The following is a 17,538-nucleotide window of genomic DNA, read 5'->3' on the forward strand; positions in this document are numbered from 1 at the left end:
TTTTTTTTTTTTTTTTTTTTTTTTTTTTTTGTTTTGTATAAGATAATTGCGTCCCTGTCTGCCTAAATCATCAAGTATTCACTTGCAGCGTTGATGGTGAGCATTCAAGTGTTTGTTTCCTTGTTGTATTCCTAACAATTTCATTTTTCGATTTGTAATTGTTTGGCCCTTTCCCCACCCATTACATTAGGAAAACCAAGTGATGGCGTTGAAGGAAAAAGGGATTTCGGCTGAATATCTATCCTCAACTCAGTCAATACAAGACAAAAAAAAAGTGAATTTCCCCTACAGTTCTCTCCCTTCCTACTTATAATGTCTGTTTTGGTGGATTCCTCATTATTCATCAAAAGTATATATGTATATCCTGTATGTGTAGTTGGTATCATCACTCTTTCTAAATAATAACGGAATTAATTGAACTCACATGCACGAGGAAATGTAAACTTACTTTTAGATGACAACATCAGCTTGCCATTTTTCCACCTTTGGGGGGGAGGAAGCAAGGTAACATCATGTTTTTGTAAACATTCGGTGATGGGATATTTTGAATTTAACAAATCCTTCAACTGTATGCATCTCAGTAGTTTGTGAGAAGAGAAGAACTATTGCGTACTCAGGAGTGGTGGGAGTGAGTTTGGGAATCCCCCTTTTCTTTCATGTAATAGACAAAACCATAAAATGTCTTTGTTTCCCTTCTTTTTTGGGAATCTCCTGTCCTTGTTTATAAGCTCGTCCTCTCATCTTTCTCTGTTTATACAAACTTTACTTACCTAGAAATAATGTATGTAACAATCTTCTTCATCTAGATCCATGAAGATCTTGATTCTGGTAAACCTGCCTTAAGGCTTCTCTACGTTACACCTGAATTAATTGCAACACCAGGATTTATGGCAAAACTGATGAAAATTTATTCTCGAGGATTGCTAAGTCTGATTGCTATAGACGAGGTGAGTTTATATTGTATTATGTGCAGAATGTTGTATTCTTCAATCATTCCTTCATCTTTCTATTTAATGCAATTTTCAGGCACATTGTATTTCAACGTGGGGCCATGACTTCAGGTTTGTAATATAGATGATAGATAATCAGTTATTGTCTTTTAGGAATAGACTGTAGACATTAATCTCTTCTTATATTAGTATATACCATTATTTATGTTGACAAAAGCTATTGATAATGATCCTCTTTGCCTCTACCTCATATGTCAATACGATGCTCATCCTAGTTGTACCATAAGTCAATCTTGTTGCTTATGGATGACCTTTGTTTTTTCTTTTCTGTCTCCTCTCTGGCCTTTTATGTTTTGAAACAGGCCTGGCTACCGCAAGCTTTCTTCTTTGAGGAGTCGTCTTCCTAATGTTCCTATACTTGCCTTGACAGCTACTGCTGCTCCTAAGTGAGTTATTCTTATAACCATTTAGTTTAGAAATTCTTTGTTCCCATTTTAGTGTGTCTTTTTATGTGGGAACCATACACTTGGTTTATGCAAACCAACCTTTTTGTTAACTTATTATGGTTGTTAGTTTAGTATTAAACTATAGGCCTATCTTTTGCTTCTTGGGGTGATTCTATTGCCCTTTGCGTGTTCATACGATAGACTCCAGGTCTCTTTTCCTTTAGAAAAAAATTGACGTATGTTTCTCTGCTGATATTCTATGATTTTGTTGGATGGTAGCAGTCAGTGCATGTAGGTACTGAATTTAAAGTTCAGCAAGATTAAATCCTGGTTTTTTCTTTATATCTGCAGGGTCCAGAAGGATGTGATAGCATCCTTGGGCTTGCAAAACCCTCTAGTTCTTATGTCTTCATTTAATCGTCCGAATATATATTACGAAGGTTTGTCCTGGTGGCTTAACTTTAAGTGTGTGTGTTTTCAATTTTTTCCGTGCAGCATGGGAAAATTGGGATGAACTGATTGATTGCCCCCTGTTCCATATGTTTTTCTGCATGTAGTATGTTTCATGAGTTACATGTAAGTTCATGTTGCCTAGAATTTGTAAATTTACTGCTGCATTTGAACCTAGTTGAAAATTGATTGTGCAGTTCGATATAAAGATCTTTTGGATGATCCACTTGCCGATTTGTCTAAGCAGCTGAAAGCTAGTGGAGATGTCTGTGGAATCATCTATTGCCTAGAACGTGCATTGTGTGACCAATTGTCAGTTTATCTAGGAAAATATGGTATTTCATGCGCTGGTACGTAAATTTTTTATACTCTTTGGAATTGGAATTTTAGCTCTTCGAGTTTTATTTGTTTAGATATATACTTATATTGTGTTGGTCTTGTCGGTTTTCAGCTTATCATGCAGGTTTAAAGAATGAGTTGAGGAAGTCTGTTTTGGAGGATTGGTTAAGCTCTAAGATACAAGTTGTTGTAGCCACAGTAGCTTTTGGGTATAGTTGTCTATAAAACTTTACCTTTCATTTAACCTTGTTAAATTGTAGTGTAGATATAACTTAATTTACCATGACTCATCAACTTACGTTTTCGGGTTTATTTATGATTTAACTTGGTATTGAGGTTTTGATTTCAAACTCTTGTAATGTCATTTCCTTCCCAATTAATATTGATTTTCACTTGTCGGGATTTTTACAAATTTTCAAGCCAAGAGAGATAATGTTTTAGTGTAGATATAATTAAATTTACCATAACCCATAACCCATCAGCTTAAACATTTGGGTTGATGGATGATTTATAAAACCTCAATTTTCCATTCATTCTTGGCATATTTATTTATTTTATAAAAAAAAATTATCATAAATGTTTTGAAATTTTAGTACCTAGCCTTGAAATTGGAAATATAATTTTATATTGCACTTGTTGTGATTAATGGGGCATTTGGGGTGCTGAGTGGAGTTATTAAGTATGAGTTTGTTTAGACCATTAAAAATGTACAAGACATTAGTTCATATACATACATACATACATACATACATACATACACACACATATATATCTGTGAGTTTGTACATATATACATATATATATGGACATACACATATATGTGCGTGTGTGTATATATATAAATTAATTGGATAAGAACATCGAATGTTTAATATAGAAGATTGTTGAGGAAAATCTTTTATTCTAATTTTAACTTCAACACCATTGCATATTATTGCCCATAACATATAGAGATTTAACATTTTATGTTAAACTTAGTATCTATTGTAACTCTAATGGATGGTTTGTTTGTCTATGATTTTGTTGTTTATTCTCATATGAAACTAAATGATATTTTTATATAAGAAAAGCTACGACAAGGACAATCATACTTTACTAGTTTTCCCATAATTTATAAATTATCATTTAGACAAATTTTAACAACTTGATGTGCTGAAATCAACATTTTACACTTTTTAAATATGTTGAAATATTTATTATTAACATGGGAGAGAGGGAGAACGAGAGTGAAAGATAGAGAGAAGGAAAGAGGGGAAGATGGGTTCTACAATAAATGTGCAGATTTCAATAGTAAACATTGTTACAGCCCATCTGTATTGTCAACACTCCTAGTCCCCAAGTTTTATTACTATTAATATCTTTTGGCTACTTGAGAATGTTGATTTTACTTTGCCATTGGAAATGGTACAATGACAGCTTCCTCATTACTATTTGTTGCAAGGAAAGTCCTCTATGTTACTCCCTGTCATGTCCTTCGATTCTTCCTTCTTGTTTTTGTACTTATGATGTACCTAAGGTTGTGATTGTCCTTTCATTGCCCCCTTTTTCCTAGAGCCATTCTGGTGTGTGCACAGTTACTAAATTAGTGGAACTTCTTCAGGATGGTATGTATTTACTTAATTTTAGTTAGTAAAAATTTGGGTGTGTATGTGTTTAGTTTCTGTGCAGGATGAGCATTAAATTTTCTAATTTCATTTTGTTGTCTTACCTAGGGTATAGATAGAAAAGATGTCAGGGTTGTTTGCCACTTCAATATTCCCAAGTCAATGGAAGCTTTTTATCAAGAGTCGGGTAGAGCTGGCCGTGATCAATTACCCTCTAAAAGTCTGTTATACTATGGACTTGAAGACCGCAGAAGAATGGTTAATTTCTGAACTTGACTTGCTGTTTTCTTCCCTCTTTTTCTTTTTGCATTGTTGTTTAACATTTTTCATTGTTACAGGAATTTATTCTAAGGAATAGCTCCAGTGCTGATAAGAAGATTCTACCATCTTCAAGCTCCCAAAAGAAGTTATCGGAGAAATCCTTAACTGACTTTGCTCAGGTGATTTTCATCTGCATTTGTAATCTGACAATGATATTTGCCATTATTTTGATCTCCTGGCACCACTGAATGCAGATGGTTGAGTATTGTGAGGGCTCTGGATGTCGCAGGAAGCAAATTCTTGAGAGTTTTGGGGAGCAGGTAGGAAGAAGGTCAATTTGTATAATAGGTGTTAGTTTTCTTCCAAACTCTTGAAGTGTCAAAAGCTAATATTATAAATATAACTGTTCGACTGGACTAGGTTCCTGCATTCATATGTAGTAAATCGTGTGATGCCTGCAAACACCCAAATACTGTCGCTGCCTATTTGGAAGAGCTTACTACAACTTGTGCTGTTGGACGAAATAATTCATCTTCTAGAATTTTTGTCAGCAGGTGCTTGTCTTAAAAGGCTCTAAATTCTTTTAAATTTTATTATTGAAAAGGCTAGCTGTAAATCTTTAGAGGCCACATATTTGATTTAGTTACTAACTCATAATTCTTTTTAAGTAGGGATGGGGATATGAACTTTGGACTTCAAAGAAAAGAGTAGATGTCTTAACCACTAGTCATGCCCACTGCCACTGACTCATAGTTGTTTTTGTTTTTGTTTTTTTGTTTAAAATCAGCTCAAATATGAATGATGAGAAAGAGTTTTCTGAATTTTGGAATCGCAAAGATGAAGCAAGTGGATCTGAAGAAGATATATCTGATTCTGATGGTACAAATCATTTGAGTGGACTTGACTTCTCTCCCTCACTTCCAGCCACGTAGCTTAATTTTTGGTTGAATACATTATGTGCTGAGGTTGAATTCGAGTATTTACTTGTAATTGTATTCTTTTATTCTCATTTTCCCCAAATTGCCAGATGATACTGAGGTTGTCAAAAGCCTAGCTGGAACGAAGTCTCTAAAGAAATCAGGACTGAATGAAAAGATAGCACTTCTAGAGCGTGCGGAGGAAAATTATTACCAGAACAAGATCTCAGTAAAACAGGTTTGTCTTGATGGTTTCTTTTTCCCTTTGATATTACAATGGGGCGGAAGTTTTAGAAATCGAAAACCTAAACCATGCATTTGGTCTAAGGACCGCTTTAGACTTAAACTTCGGGTTGGATAGATGGATTATTTTTACTTGACTGTGATTATTAGGACTATTAGTGGATTTATCCATTCATGTTGGATTCATGAACTTGTTTTCCACTATGCTTGCATCTTTCCTGATGGACTAGATACTTCATGACAGAATGATAAGCAAGACAAGAATGTTGTATCTGCATCATTTAGGGAAGCTAGCAGGAAAAGATTAGAGAATGCTATTGAACAGGCTCAACAACGGCTTGGGAGCTCTTTTAAGTAAGTTAACCGTTCTTTTTCCAATGACAACTTCTAATTATTCCAGTTGCTCTTCTATCTTTAGACGCTCATTTCCTTGGGATAATCACTTGGCCGATTTTCATTTTGTAATGTCATACCCACTGTAACGACCCAGGCCCACTGCTAGCAGATATTGTCCTCTTTGGGCTTTCCCTTTCGGACTTCCCCTCAAGGCTTTAAAACGTGTCTGCTAGGGGAAGGTTTCCACACCCTTATAAATGGTGGTTTGTTCTCCTCCCCAACTAATGTGAGACATAACAATCCACCCCCCTTCGGGGCCCAACGTCCTCGCTGGCACTCTTTCCTTTCTCCAATCGATGTGGGACCACCCCCAGCAGATATTGTCCTCTCTGGGCTTTCCCTTTCGGGCTTCCCCACAAGGCTTTAAAACGCGTCTGCTAGGGGAAGGTTTCTACACCCTTATAAATGGTGATTTGTTCTCCTCCCCAACCAATGTGGGACATCACCACCCACTAAATTCAAATAGGTGGTCGAGATCAATAAGACTAACGGTGATGTAGTTGCTGTTACACTATTCCATGTAATTTCTCTAGGTAACTAACTAGTTCAGTCCTTTGAGACACAAGTGCGTGCATGCTTAGCTCATAACAAGGATGGTAGTTCTGGCAGCATATACATGGTCTCAAGTTTTTCCACAACCACGTATTTTGATTGGAATTCTTGCAGGATTGAAGTGGAAAGATATGCTTGTTTCCTTGAGCATGAGTGCTACGAGAAATATGGAAGAACAGGAAAATCATTCTATTATTCACAAGTGGCCAGTACCATGAGGTGGCTGTCGACAGCAGATTCTAAGGAGTTAACCAGTCGGCTTAGGGCTGAGGAGAATACAGAACTTCCTGCATTGCCATCTCCATCCCCTATGTTAGATCTATCGAAGTCAGAAAAGACTAATGAAGAAGTTCATTGCAGCCCTGTATTGGAAAACCCCGCAAGCAATTTGTCAAAGCAAAATGCTTCCCCTGCTGCTGCTGCTCCTTTGCCTCCAATTCCGTCCTTTGCAGAATTTGTTAATGGCAGAATGGAGAAGGCGAATCACTCAAATAAATCACCAAGGCTCTCGATTAACAGAGATGAAAAGGATCCAGTAAAGAGGACCAGGTTACTGTAGACCGAGTTTCTAAGGTCTCCGAACGTCTTCTTTTGAGGTGTTGCTTGTTTTCTTCAGCCAACTATGAAGGGGTAGCTGGAAAGATGAACGAGGATGTCGTTGTTAAAAATTCAAGGCTTTTTACTTGGAAACATTTTGGGGAATTGGATACGGATAGGGTCTCTTATCATTTTTCTTGTGTTTCCTTGTAATTAGCTCTGAGTGACTTTTGAATGACAACTGATCCACCGGGTGAAACCTGATAGCCATTGGCCACAGATATAACAAAATGTTTGAAAGGGTTTGGTGGCTTCAAATTTGTAAATTTATGAAACAGGTAAACTAATCCACAATCTATTCTATGTTTTAAGGGAAAAAAAATCAAATTTTCTCGTAGAGGCAAAGCAGAATCATTGAAAAAGCTTAGGCAGCTCACGTGAGCAGAGGAGGCCACAAGCGGAACAGAACCTCTGCCTCGAGCTTTAAAGAAAGAAAAGAAAAACTCTGCCCTCTGCCCTCTGCGGCTGTGTCTGGTGAACTGTGATGGTGGGAAGGAAGAGAGGGGTGTAATTGTGAACCCCACCTGCATTTTCACGAGTCCACTCACCCAAGAGAGAGAGAATAACTGTGCTTCTTTTCCATTTCAATTTGAAGGTCCCCTCTGGGATTTGTTCCCTGCTCACTTACTCTGTTTCTTTTCTTTTTCACTGGCATTCCTCCCCTGATGAAGCTAATTTTATGATTACCATCTCAATACTTGGTGCCTTTTTGAGGTTTGATTCCTTTCTTTCTCAATTCCTTAGAAACAAATGAATTCTTAGTACAAATTATAAGGACATTTGCTCCTATACCTGAAGGTTGGGTCCATATGCATTCAAGCCTGACACTAAATAAAAACCAAATCTCTTCCTTCGATCAAGTCAGAATTCAACGGCTTGCTTGAGGAAACAGTTCAATGCAGTAGTTGTAGTCGTAGTAGAAGAAGAAGAAGAAGAAAATATAGTGGTAAGAGTAACAAAGTGGGAAAGAGGGTTTATTTGTGGTGTCCGAATCTGTTTAATGATAAGAAAATGAGTTGGGGAGTGAGGATGAGAGCCCATTTGAGAGCAGCCTGCCTTTTTCACCTCTTCTTTCCCCTGAATCGCATTCGTGTTCTTGTCATGGATTGCACAAACCCTTGTTCTTGTTATGTTTTGCCTCAGTCGAAGCTGTCCTTGTCAGGGCGTCTATCTTTCTTTTCTTAATTTGCACCGTACTTGTGTACCAAAACCAGAACTGACAACACAAACACACGATTCTCTGTCCCTTCTTTTGTTTACTGCATTTGTGCCCTGCCACTCTGCTTCCTTTTCCATTTCCCCCCAATGGCTACTACTCTTACTCGCCCACCTTCCTCTCCATCCCTCCCACCCCCAACCCCAACTCGCCTCCTCAGTATCCAGATTTGTATGGAAAGCGCCGGCAAACGGCCAAGGTTCAGATGCTTCAGAGGGAGATTGCTTTTCTCCAGGTTCTTTTCATTTACCTCTCTGCTTTTCCTTTTCCTTTTCTTTTTCTTCTAATGCATGCGCCAATGCCCTTTCTTTCGTAACCCTAAAGAAACTGCAATTGAAACCAAATCACATTTTAGATTCCGTACATCCCTTTCTGACGTAATAACAAGCTAAGGTTCGTCTTAGATTAACTTCAAGGTTACAAATTTTCTCCATCACCAAGCACAAGCACCCCACCCCAGCCTAACGGGGTAACAGTGAGATTCGAGTTTTGCTCACAACACAAATCCCATTGGCATTGATGTTCAATCTAACCATTTGGGTTTCATTCCTGCATTGCTTTCTCTTATCCCCGGTTCATTATGAAAATATAACAAGCTTTTCTTCCACGATGTCTCTGGGGCAGGAAGACTTGAAGTCTACCGATGGTCTTCAACCTGCATCTCAATGCTGCAAAGAGTACGTACACCAGTTCATTTGCCAAAGACTTTGAACTTCTACTTCCCAGATCTTCTGCTCATCTAGCACAAGAACACTTTGCAGGGTAGCTGACTATGTGGTCGCCAAATCAGATCCCTTGATAACAACGCAAGGGGTTCCCCATCATTAATTTTCTAAAATTCTTTGCAGTCTATTCATGCTATATGTTTCTTCTTTGAATCAGATATAAGAAGCATAGCCGCAGATGTCAATTTTGGAAATGGCTCTGGTATGTAACTCTCACCTTACTTTTTCTTCCATGATGATGTGGTGTAAGAATAATCAGGCTAATTCTCACTTGATGCAGTGGGTTCCCCTGCTGTACGTTGTCGTGGATTTGCTGTTGCTGCTATGCTGGATGCTCGATCCATCTCGAAAACCCACCCTGCTGTAGCTGTAATAATCCATGTAAATGCCTATCATGCAGCTGCTGTAACTTACCACAGTGGAAGTGTTGCACTTGTCCAACACTACCCCGATGCTCATGCTCTTGCCCAATCATTTCATGTAGCCAATGTTACCATTTTTCATTACCTTCATGCCCTGAATGCCCATGCTGTGAATGCAAATGCTGCTGTGGCTGTACTGGAAACTGCTGCTGTAATCCATGCCACTTGTGTTGCTAGCCAGAGACCGACACCACTGCTCAGTCCCTTAGTTTTAGCTTTCTTCTTCAGTTGGCAGACTCATTTAACCAAATTTCTCGGGGAACCACCTTCGAGCAACAACAAGAATGTAAAATAAGGTACAGTGTTTGCTGAGGAAGTTGATGGCCGAGTCAAAATGATTCTTCCAGTTGGGAATTTAGCAACTGTTAACTGTGTGAGGTGCGGGGCAATCAGCAAAAACTGGAGCGTCCGGCTGCAACAAAGTGAGAAGAATGGGCATCCCAAACTCCTTGCCTGCACAAACTGAGAGAGCTCAGCACAGTTCGATAGCAACACAAAAGTGCCAGTTAACAATTCAGAAGAAGAACATAGTCATCATGCAATATATTCAGAAGAAAAACAAAATAACAATTTTAACCTGTTCTGAATATCAACCAAATCCATGATGTTATATTTTCTCATCGTTACAGCCAACTGGTATTTTTCATTCAGAACAGCCAACAATCATTCTAAAGTAAGATCACTTTAGAAGAATTCATTCGGTGAAGAACACGATTATATTATGGGAAGAAGAATATCCGATAGACAAACAAGAACCGAAGAGCAAATAGGCAACAATAAGATCCAAATTTTCCAGATGAACCGAGTGAGATGTTAACATAAATACAAGTACAGAAATGGTAAACGGTAAAACAAGAACTAACGTTCAAGTGCTAGCCTATTTCTACAAACAACTCCCAAATAAAATCACATAATTCTCTGGAAAATTGTAGTTGCTCAACAAAATGCATCTTCAGATCGCAAATTTCAGAAACCATGTATGGAGAGAGTTCATCGTCGACAACATTAGAGACCCATGAGAATTTAAGGATCCATATTCTCAGCAGCAAAGTTCTAGTGACCGTACTTCTGAAATTCCCACTCGCTATTATCTGTAAAATGGCAAAGCTTTCTTCAATTACCAAAATTCATTTTTTTAGAAAAACATTGTGGTTGAAAGGCAAGGCAAGAATGTGAAATGCATACCCAATGGGCAAACTTGACGCGTCTTCAACCATCTACTGATACAGTGGAAATGAAATGCATGATTACACACCCCTACAAATATATAAAAATTCAACACCAGGTATCATCAGTCGTTGGCTCCTGCTATAATTCCACATCAAGGGCAATTGCAAAATAATGTTTCATACTGTAAGTTGGATAGAGTAATAATCAATCAATCCAAAAGGCAATCTTTTTAAGTTAAATAACAAGTTCAGTTCTTAATAGAGTTTCCTGAGATCCCAAAAGCTTTCCGAGCTAGAATCAACCCTCTAAAAAGTCTCTGATTATAATTTGACCATTTAGATTATGCCCTAACAGTTGGATGGCAGTAATTCTCAGAGGTCTTACGGGAGCATCAACTCATACCAAATACATAACAATGCTTAGCTCAACAAATAGCGGCAGAAAATGGGCAGTGGACAAAAACATGAAAATGGCTCTCTTGTCTTTCCTGCACAGGATACATCACCAGCCATTCGGAACGCTTCATTGAAGCTTCTCACACGTACTCAGTTTCCCTTGTATCAGAATCCCTAGGAAGACTTTCACTTTTCCAGAATTTTGGCCTCCCAGGTTAGCTTACTACGGATTAGGTCAGTATGGCTGTGTTAACAAACAAGCTAAAGGTCTGAGGAATTGACAGAAAAGCAACCATTGATATGAAGGGAACGCACTTCGACATCCTCCTAATTAGAAAATATGACATGGCTTTAAATATTCAGCATAGAGGCCCAATCATCCACCTCAGTATCCGTAAGGAGCGAGGTAGAAAATAATAGCACATTGTGTCTGCGTGAATGGATTGGGGATAGGGAGAGGAAATGTTTCTATAAAAAAAACAAACGTACCCCAAGCCACAGTACATTCCTCGCTGGTTGCGCTTGCCTGGTTTGCTTGGCACTCGATGCCTACATAACAAACAAGGGTGAATGGCTAAAGAAAATACAAATAATATAGAGAATTAAGAGGAAGATCATTCCAGATATCTTAGAACTTGATCAAATGATGATAAACTTACAAAGATCCATGATATGATTTCTGCAGATCGCACAGTTATCGACAACGATATCTGAATTAAGAAATGAATAACACAAAAATTAGAGAGGAGGATTCCGATGAAAGAAGGCAAAACGGGAGAGTGAGAGCAGTAATAGCAACGCCGTGTGAAGGGCTAAAGATTAGGGTTCCGTAATTACCCCATGCCCATAGAGCGACGGCGTTCCACTTTTTGATCTCAAAACGCTTGGGTTTCTTGGTAGACGAAGGACCGGCACTGCTCGAAGCCTCGCCGACCGGAACCATCGTCACGTCGGAGTCCATGGTTGGCACAAAAAGGAAAGTTGCAAGAAAGATGCTTCTTAATCCGTCTCCTTGACACGGGCGGACCGATTTCCTGTAGCTGTAGCTGCGGCGTCTTGAATTTTTATTTTCAATGAAATTTGTTATTACCATTTAAGTTTGTTTTATAGTGTATTGTGTACTTCACCAATATTATAATTACATCATTATGTCGACACACCCTTTTTATATATATGTCGACACACCCTTTTTATATATATGTCGACACCCATTAATATCACTTAAAAATATGAAATACAACTGTGAGTCAGTTTATCGACTAAAATCAATAAAAATACATATTTTATCTCATAAATATCTAATTCTTAAATCATAAACCATATATTTAAACTTTTAAAATTTTATTATTCCATCAACTTTGCCAATTTATCCCTAATAATCCAAACAAATTCAAATGAAGTTTTTTTTTTCCTCAAATGGGAAAAAAACATTATTAAGACTATATACCAAAATAGTGAGGTTGCTAATGGGGAGACGTTGATCCGTACCAATTAAATCTACCTTACAATTCGAGTTTTGATGAAAGCACTCCTGACTCATACATCAATTGGGTATTGACTTGAATGAACCAAAGAGACTAGTGATCAAGTGACTAAGTGCACTGAGAACCTGAAGGAAACCTAATCAACAACTTACATCCCTAGAATGGGAGTGAAGTAGTTCAATAGATTCATGAGCCTAACAAGGTTAGATTGTCCAAACCATGGGATTAGCCAAGTCTATGGCATAGATAGAATTCATAGCCTTAACAACACTCAATAAGAGTAAAATTTGATGAGAGCATAGAAATGGAAAAGAATATTGAATATGTACACTACATATAACAAACTCCAGTAAGAAACATATAAAGAAAGAAGGAAAGAAAATACCTGACAGGCTTCTCGTGTAATCTAAACATTGTTCTTACAATACAGGAACAAGATCTTAGGAGAAAATTCAAGAAACTGTGAGATATGTTCTTATCATGGTTGCTCCAGTAGGATCAGAAAGAAGATGTTTAACGAGGCACATTCTTAGATCATTTGGAGCTAGGACGAACATATACAACGCAAAAAGTGCAAGGTCTGCTGAAGATAAAGTAGACCCAAGAAATCCCTGCCACATCCTGCAAGTTATAAAAAAAATAATGAGTATACAACCTCACATTCAGTTGATCGATGATGGAGATTATTAAAATAATCCCTCCTACTAAGATAGTCGTGAGATCCCATATCAGTTAGGGAGAAGAACAAAACACCCTTTATAAGAGTGTAGAAACCTCTCCCTAGCAGACGCGTTTTAAAAAATCTTGAGAGGAAGCCCGAAAGGGAAAACCTAAAGAGGACAATATCTGCTAACAGTGGGCTAGGGTCATTACAATAGTAGACAGGAAACTACGCTCAAAAGACTCCTCAACACAACAAGTATATTCGCCAGAATATCAGACTACAGAAGTCAATTTTGATATCATCATCTTAGGAGGAAATTGATCGTACCAATCTGGCAATTGGAAGAAGGTGCGGAAAAATGTTCGAATACCCTCGATATCCAATTGAACAATCAGTGCAAGCCCAAAGAGGAAAAAAGCTCTCTGGCGCTTCCTTTCTTGTGGCCAAAGAGTGTTCCAAGCTGGAACAGAAGATAAATTAATAAGCATTGAAAATTACTTACAAGGTGTATGCACAGAGTAAAATAGACTCCTTTAAATAGATCTAAACACAAAACTGGCTCACCCTGCATTGAGATATTCCCATAGGTTCTTCCATTAGCAAGGCCATCTTTTAGCTGTCCTCGCTCCAAAACTCTTGCAATGACAGAAGCATATTTTGGAGCCTCAGACAGAGATCTAACAACTGAATAGCCTGCTTGATGAATAATGAAGTGCATAAGATTTCTTATATTGATAATTGATCAAGATAGATGTTTAGCTTGCGTTTTGATACCTGTGGCTGGATGCACCATGCTGGCAGCTGCACCAAATGCGAGGTTTTTCTGCTCTGTGTTTGGCAAGGATCCACCAACTGGAATATAAGACCATTCCTACATGGAAGGTTGTGTCCTTTTCATTCTTTTACTTGTTTATATAAGAACTGACAAGAAACCAGGTGTACAAAATTTGATGATATGAAATGCAAGAATAGAACTGATGGCATATGAGATAGGCAACTAAGTGTTGGGATTTAATGAAAAAGGAGAGTTTCATGCCATGCATAATTCTGAAGAAATCAGATTTTTTAGCAACGGATTTTGTCCACTTTGAGCATAAGCTCTCGTGCCTTTGCTTTTGGTTTCCCCAAAAAATCTCATACCAATGGAAATAGTGTTCCTTACTTATAAATTATGATCTTGGGACTCTCTCCCCGCCATTCTCAACAATTCTCCCCTCGAACAAAGTACACCATAGAGCCTCCCTTGAGGCCTATGGAGCCCTCGAACAGCCTCTCCTTAATTGAGACTCGACTCCTTTCTCTGGAGTCCTCGAACAAAGTATACTCTTTATTCGACACTTGAGTCACTTTTGACTACACCTTCAAGGCTTACAACACTCTTTGTTCGACACTTGAGGATATTATTGACATGACTAAGTTAAGGGTGGTTAGGAATCACGGACCTTCACAATTATATGATATTGTCCACTGTGAGCATAAACTCGGATGATTTTGCTTTTGGTTTCTCCAAAAGGCCTCATACTAATGGAGATAGTGTTCCTTACTTATAAACCTATGATCTTCCTCTTAATGAGCCAAGGCGGGACTCCTCCCAATAATCCTCATCATACTACTTAGTTGACTCGCTATTAATTGGAAGAAAGAAAGGAGGGGAAAAAACAGACGGACACGCGAACACCCATGTCACAGTTCTGAAAGAGATGAGGAGGGATCGAACAAATAGTAATAACATGCTATAAAGGCAATAAACATCGTTAAAAAAGAGTACCTCTTCATATGTTTTCACAATTCGGATCCCCATAGTCTTTAATCTTGACATAAGTTTTTTCTTTAAAAGATCAAATGGCATAGCTTCTTTTGAAGCTAAACAAGTTTCCTGCAAATTTTCAATTTCCAAGTGTAATCTCTATATAATTTTGAGAAAATAAATATAATACGAAGATAGATTAATAAAATCGGTGCAGACCTCAAAGAAAACTTTTGTCGGAGTCATGGGCATGGCATAAAGAAATGTAGGATATTGTTCTTCCATAGATGAGGTTTCTTGCTTTGAGTAGTCCCTGTAGTCCATAAAAACCATAAGACGTGGATCATAAGGATTGTTTTCCACCTGAAAGGATCATATAGATGAACACGATGGTTATCAACACAGAACAAAATTCCATGTTAGAACAAAGCATTAGTTCGTTGAGGAAATAGCACTGGAGAGCAATATCGGGAATTACAAACAATGGTTTGGTACAACTAAAGTGTAATTCTAAATTGGGGTTGAATAAAAACAACTTGATAATGACTACCAGAATTTTTACTATGAATAAGAGAAAAAAGCACCATGCAAGAGTGTGATCTCACGAAATCTTGTTTTAATACCATGGTAAATCACCAATAAACTTAAACACTTGAACTAACAAGTTACAGTATATTTTATATGGTACATATTCTTAAAAGATGTCTTGATGTCTTGAGTAACGAATTATATTGGGTTAGGAATCATGGATCTCTGCATTGATATGATATGTCTATTTTGAGCCCAAGCTTTCGCAACTTTTTTTTTATTTTCCCAAAAGGTCTCATACTAATGGAGATAATGTCCTCACTTATATACCAATACTCCAATCTTTTCCTCGAATAAAGTATACCATAGAGTCTCCCAGAGGCCTCCTTGTTTGGGGCCCTCAAACAGCTTCCTCTTAATTGAGGCTCAACTCCTTCTCTGGAGTCCTCGAACAAATTACACCTTTTGTTCGACATCTGAGTCACTATGACTACACCTTCGCGATTCACATTTTTTTTGTTTGACACTTGAGGATTCTATTGACATGGTTAAGTTAAGATAGGGGCATGACTCTGACACCATAGAAGGAACAACAAACCCTCCACATTAGTATGATATTGTCCACTTTAAGCTCATGCTCTTGAGAACAACCACATCTAAAGGGTGGTGAGAGTTTTACGGAAGGCTAAATATCAAATAGATTACAAAAGAAATTGAGAGAGCAATAAACGAATACAAGATACTAGTGTACAATCAGGTCAAATATGATGCATATGGTAAACCGTAATGAAAGGCTGAATATTCTCGACAATACAATATATTAGCCTATAATTAAGGGTCAAATATGACAACAACTCTCATGGCTTCCATTTTTGTTTTTCCAAAAGGCTTCGTACCAATGGACTTTAACGACTTTTTTAGATCTTAAATAAGTCGTCTGTGCGAAGAAAGAAAAGAAGAAAAAACAGAGGAACTCTCCTTCCTACCTCAACCTCTACACCATAAGCAGTTTGGACAGACACCTTTGGGCCGCCCACCTCATACTGCAGCAGTTTACCTGAAGCTGCTCCTGATGCAACTGTTGCGAGTCTAGAATACAATTTTAAATATTTGAAAAAAGGAAAAATAGTTAATATAAGCGACTTAAAATACTTCATAATGAGGCTCATCCCATGTAAATAAAAGAATTCCATTTTACCTGCATGGGACAAAAATATCGTGTTCACAGGCAAGAAGGCTATGGCCAGAGGTAGTTTCAACAATGCTGTCCACTCTGGAGTTGAGATAAGAAACACCCGACTTGATACACCTACAGAAATTAATAACTTATATAAATTCAAATGTATGAATTAGTCATCGTACCAAAAATTCATGCTTACTTTTTAAGCAGCTCCTCGTGGAGCAAATGCCTGCTAACACGTCCATATGCACGACCAATAAGAACAGGATCCTTGTCATCAAGATATATGACTGTATCCGGCCATACATGCTCTATACACTCTTCAAGTCCAAGATCTGTAATGTTGAAAAGAATAGAGTTTAGATGAAAGTGGATGTTGGAGTTGGTAAAGAATCTTGTCGCTTCAGGGAAAAAAAAACACAGCATAAACTAATTTGTGTCATTTCCTTCTATAGAATACAAGATTTAAATACAGTTACATATCAGCTTAAGATTTTAATGCTAATATTAAAACAAATAGCTCAAATCACTCCCTTATCATTTTCTACTTCGTTAATACTTATAGCTCATATCTAGGACATTGTGGTTTGATTTGATATAACTTTAGGATCAAACAACTCACACATTCAATCTAGATGAAGAATAAAAGAGAGAACAAGAAATGATAATCCATTTTAAATAGAAAAATAGATAAGATTTTATCTTAGAAACTACATAAAATTCTATCTTAAAAACACGTAGGAGAATAGATTTATCAAGTTCTACACTCTCTTATAAAACTGATAGTTTTTGAGTTTAAGGAAATAGAGTATGTTTTATGGAGCATAGACGATGACAGAACTATGAGCCCACTTAAGACTGAACAAAGTTGAGAGCAGTCAGAAACATGCCAAAACAATGAGCAGCATGCATCAACATACCTTTAAATTCATCTTCCCAGACGCCATAGTTATTTGTAAAAGGCAGGTCAGGACCAATGAGTCCAACTTTTAATCCCAAAGCAGCCGATTCCGCAGCCAGAGCAAGACCAGCTGGACCGCAACCAATAACCACCAAGTCCAATACGCCATTTCCAATTGATATTGGCGGTAGCTGCAACAATAATAGAAGTGGATATATCACACTCTAAAAATTGAAACGATGGCAAATAATACCTATTACGATGATATTGCTCATTCCCAAACACACGCTAACACGAAGATAATGAAAAGGAAGATACAATTAAACTTTTTTTTTTTTTTTTTTTTTTTTT

At 37.6% G+C, this 17,538-nt stretch overlaps 3 protein-coding genes across 6 annotated transcripts in view; 1 reads left to right on the forward strand and 2 right to left on the reverse strand.

The window, feature by feature from the left end:
* Positions 1-7,013, forward strand: part of LOC111444040 (ATP-dependent DNA helicase Q-like 3) — a 7,868-nt gene extending 855 nt beyond the window's left edge. Inside the window, exons 3-19 of one of the 4 annotated variants that reach the window (XM_023081956.1) lie at positions 89-96; positions 191-274; positions 807-947; positions 1,027-1,061; positions 1,313-1,396; positions 1,748-1,836; positions 2,044-2,196; positions 2,298-2,394; positions 3,786-3,789; positions 3,898-4,047; positions 4,128-4,229; positions 4,305-4,370; positions 4,471-4,604; positions 4,838-4,929; positions 5,078-5,205; positions 5,455-5,558; positions 6,270-7,013. In XM_023081956.1, the coding sequence (XP_022937724.1) occupies positions 89-96; positions 191-274; positions 807-947; positions 1,027-1,061; positions 1,313-1,396; positions 1,748-1,836; positions 2,044-2,196; positions 2,298-2,394; positions 3,786-3,789; positions 3,898-4,047; positions 4,128-4,229; positions 4,305-4,370; positions 4,471-4,604; positions 4,838-4,929; positions 5,078-5,205; positions 5,455-5,558; positions 6,270-6,717 (1,919 nt within the window). In that variant the 3' untranslated portion in view covers positions 6,718-7,013. Of the gene's footprint in view, positions 1-42; positions 97-190; positions 275-806; positions 948-1,026; positions 1,062-1,312; positions 1,397-1,747; positions 1,837-2,043; positions 2,197-2,297; positions 2,395-3,785; positions 3,790-3,897; positions 4,048-4,127; positions 4,230-4,304; positions 4,371-4,470; positions 4,605-4,837; positions 4,930-5,077; positions 5,206-5,454; positions 5,565-6,269 lie in introns of all 4 variants that reach the window. The other 3 variants (XM_023081955.1, XM_023081957.1, XM_023081958.1) reach the window with 3 other exon arrangements.
* A 2,802-nt stretch (positions 7,014-9,815) lies between these two features.
* Positions 9,816-11,765, reverse strand: LOC111444049 (RING-box protein 1a-like). Its single transcript, XM_023081973.1, has 5 exons — positions 11,521-11,765; positions 11,343-11,393; positions 11,173-11,232; positions 10,304-10,375; positions 9,816-10,209 (listed from the first exon to the last, which is right to left on the reverse strand). Exons 1-5 carry the CDS (start codon positions 11,642-11,644, stop codon positions 10,172-10,174), a joined length of 345 nt encoding a protein of 114 aa, XP_022937741.1. The 5' UTR covers positions 11,645-11,765; the 3' UTR covers positions 9,816-10,171.
* A 679-nt stretch (positions 11,766-12,444) lies between these two features.
* The window catches only part of LOC111444042 (lycopene epsilon cyclase, chloroplastic-like), a 7,113-nt gene continuing 2,019 nt past the window's right edge, over positions 12,445-17,538 (reverse strand). The window contains exons 2-11 of the mRNA XM_023081963.1: positions 17,207-17,378; positions 16,486-16,621; positions 16,305-16,415; positions 16,093-16,195; positions 14,798-14,941; positions 14,600-14,707; positions 13,606-13,702; positions 13,396-13,524; positions 13,159-13,291; positions 12,445-12,788 (exon numbers count right to left, since the gene is read on the reverse strand). Of these exons, the coding sequence (XP_022937731.1) occupies positions 12,620-12,788; positions 13,159-13,291; positions 13,396-13,524; positions 13,606-13,702; positions 14,600-14,707; positions 14,798-14,941; positions 16,093-16,195; positions 16,305-16,415; positions 16,486-16,621; positions 17,207-17,378 (1,302 nt within the window). The 3' untranslated portion in view covers positions 12,445-12,619. The remainder of the gene's footprint in view (positions 12,789-13,158; positions 13,292-13,395; positions 13,525-13,605; positions 13,703-14,599; positions 14,708-14,797; positions 14,942-16,092; positions 16,196-16,304; positions 16,416-16,485; positions 16,622-17,206; positions 17,379-17,538) is intronic.

This window comes from Cucurbita moschata, unplaced genomic scaffold, assembly GCF_002738365.1.
Source record: "Cucurbita moschata cultivar Rifu unplaced genomic scaffold, Cmos_1.0 Cmo_Scf00006, whole genome shotgun sequence".
Taxonomy (NCBI): domain Eukaryota; kingdom Viridiplantae; phylum Streptophyta; class Magnoliopsida; order Cucurbitales; family Cucurbitaceae; genus Cucurbita; species Cucurbita moschata.

Bases quoted from the DNA above. Each gene is read 5' to 3' on its own strand.
- LOC111444049 (XM_023081973.1), bottom strand. From the start codon at position 11,644: ATGGACTCCGACGTGACGATGGTTCCGGTCGGCGAGGCTTCGAGCAGT. The intron at 11,233-11,342 runs GTAAGTTTATCA...TTTGTTATGTAG, and splicing joins AAATCATATCATGGATCTTT to GCATCGAGTGCCAAGCAAAC. The intron at 10,210-10,303 runs GTATGCATTTCA...GCCATTTTACAG, and splicing joins GCGTCAAGTTTGCCCATTGG to ATAATAGCGAGTGGGAATTT.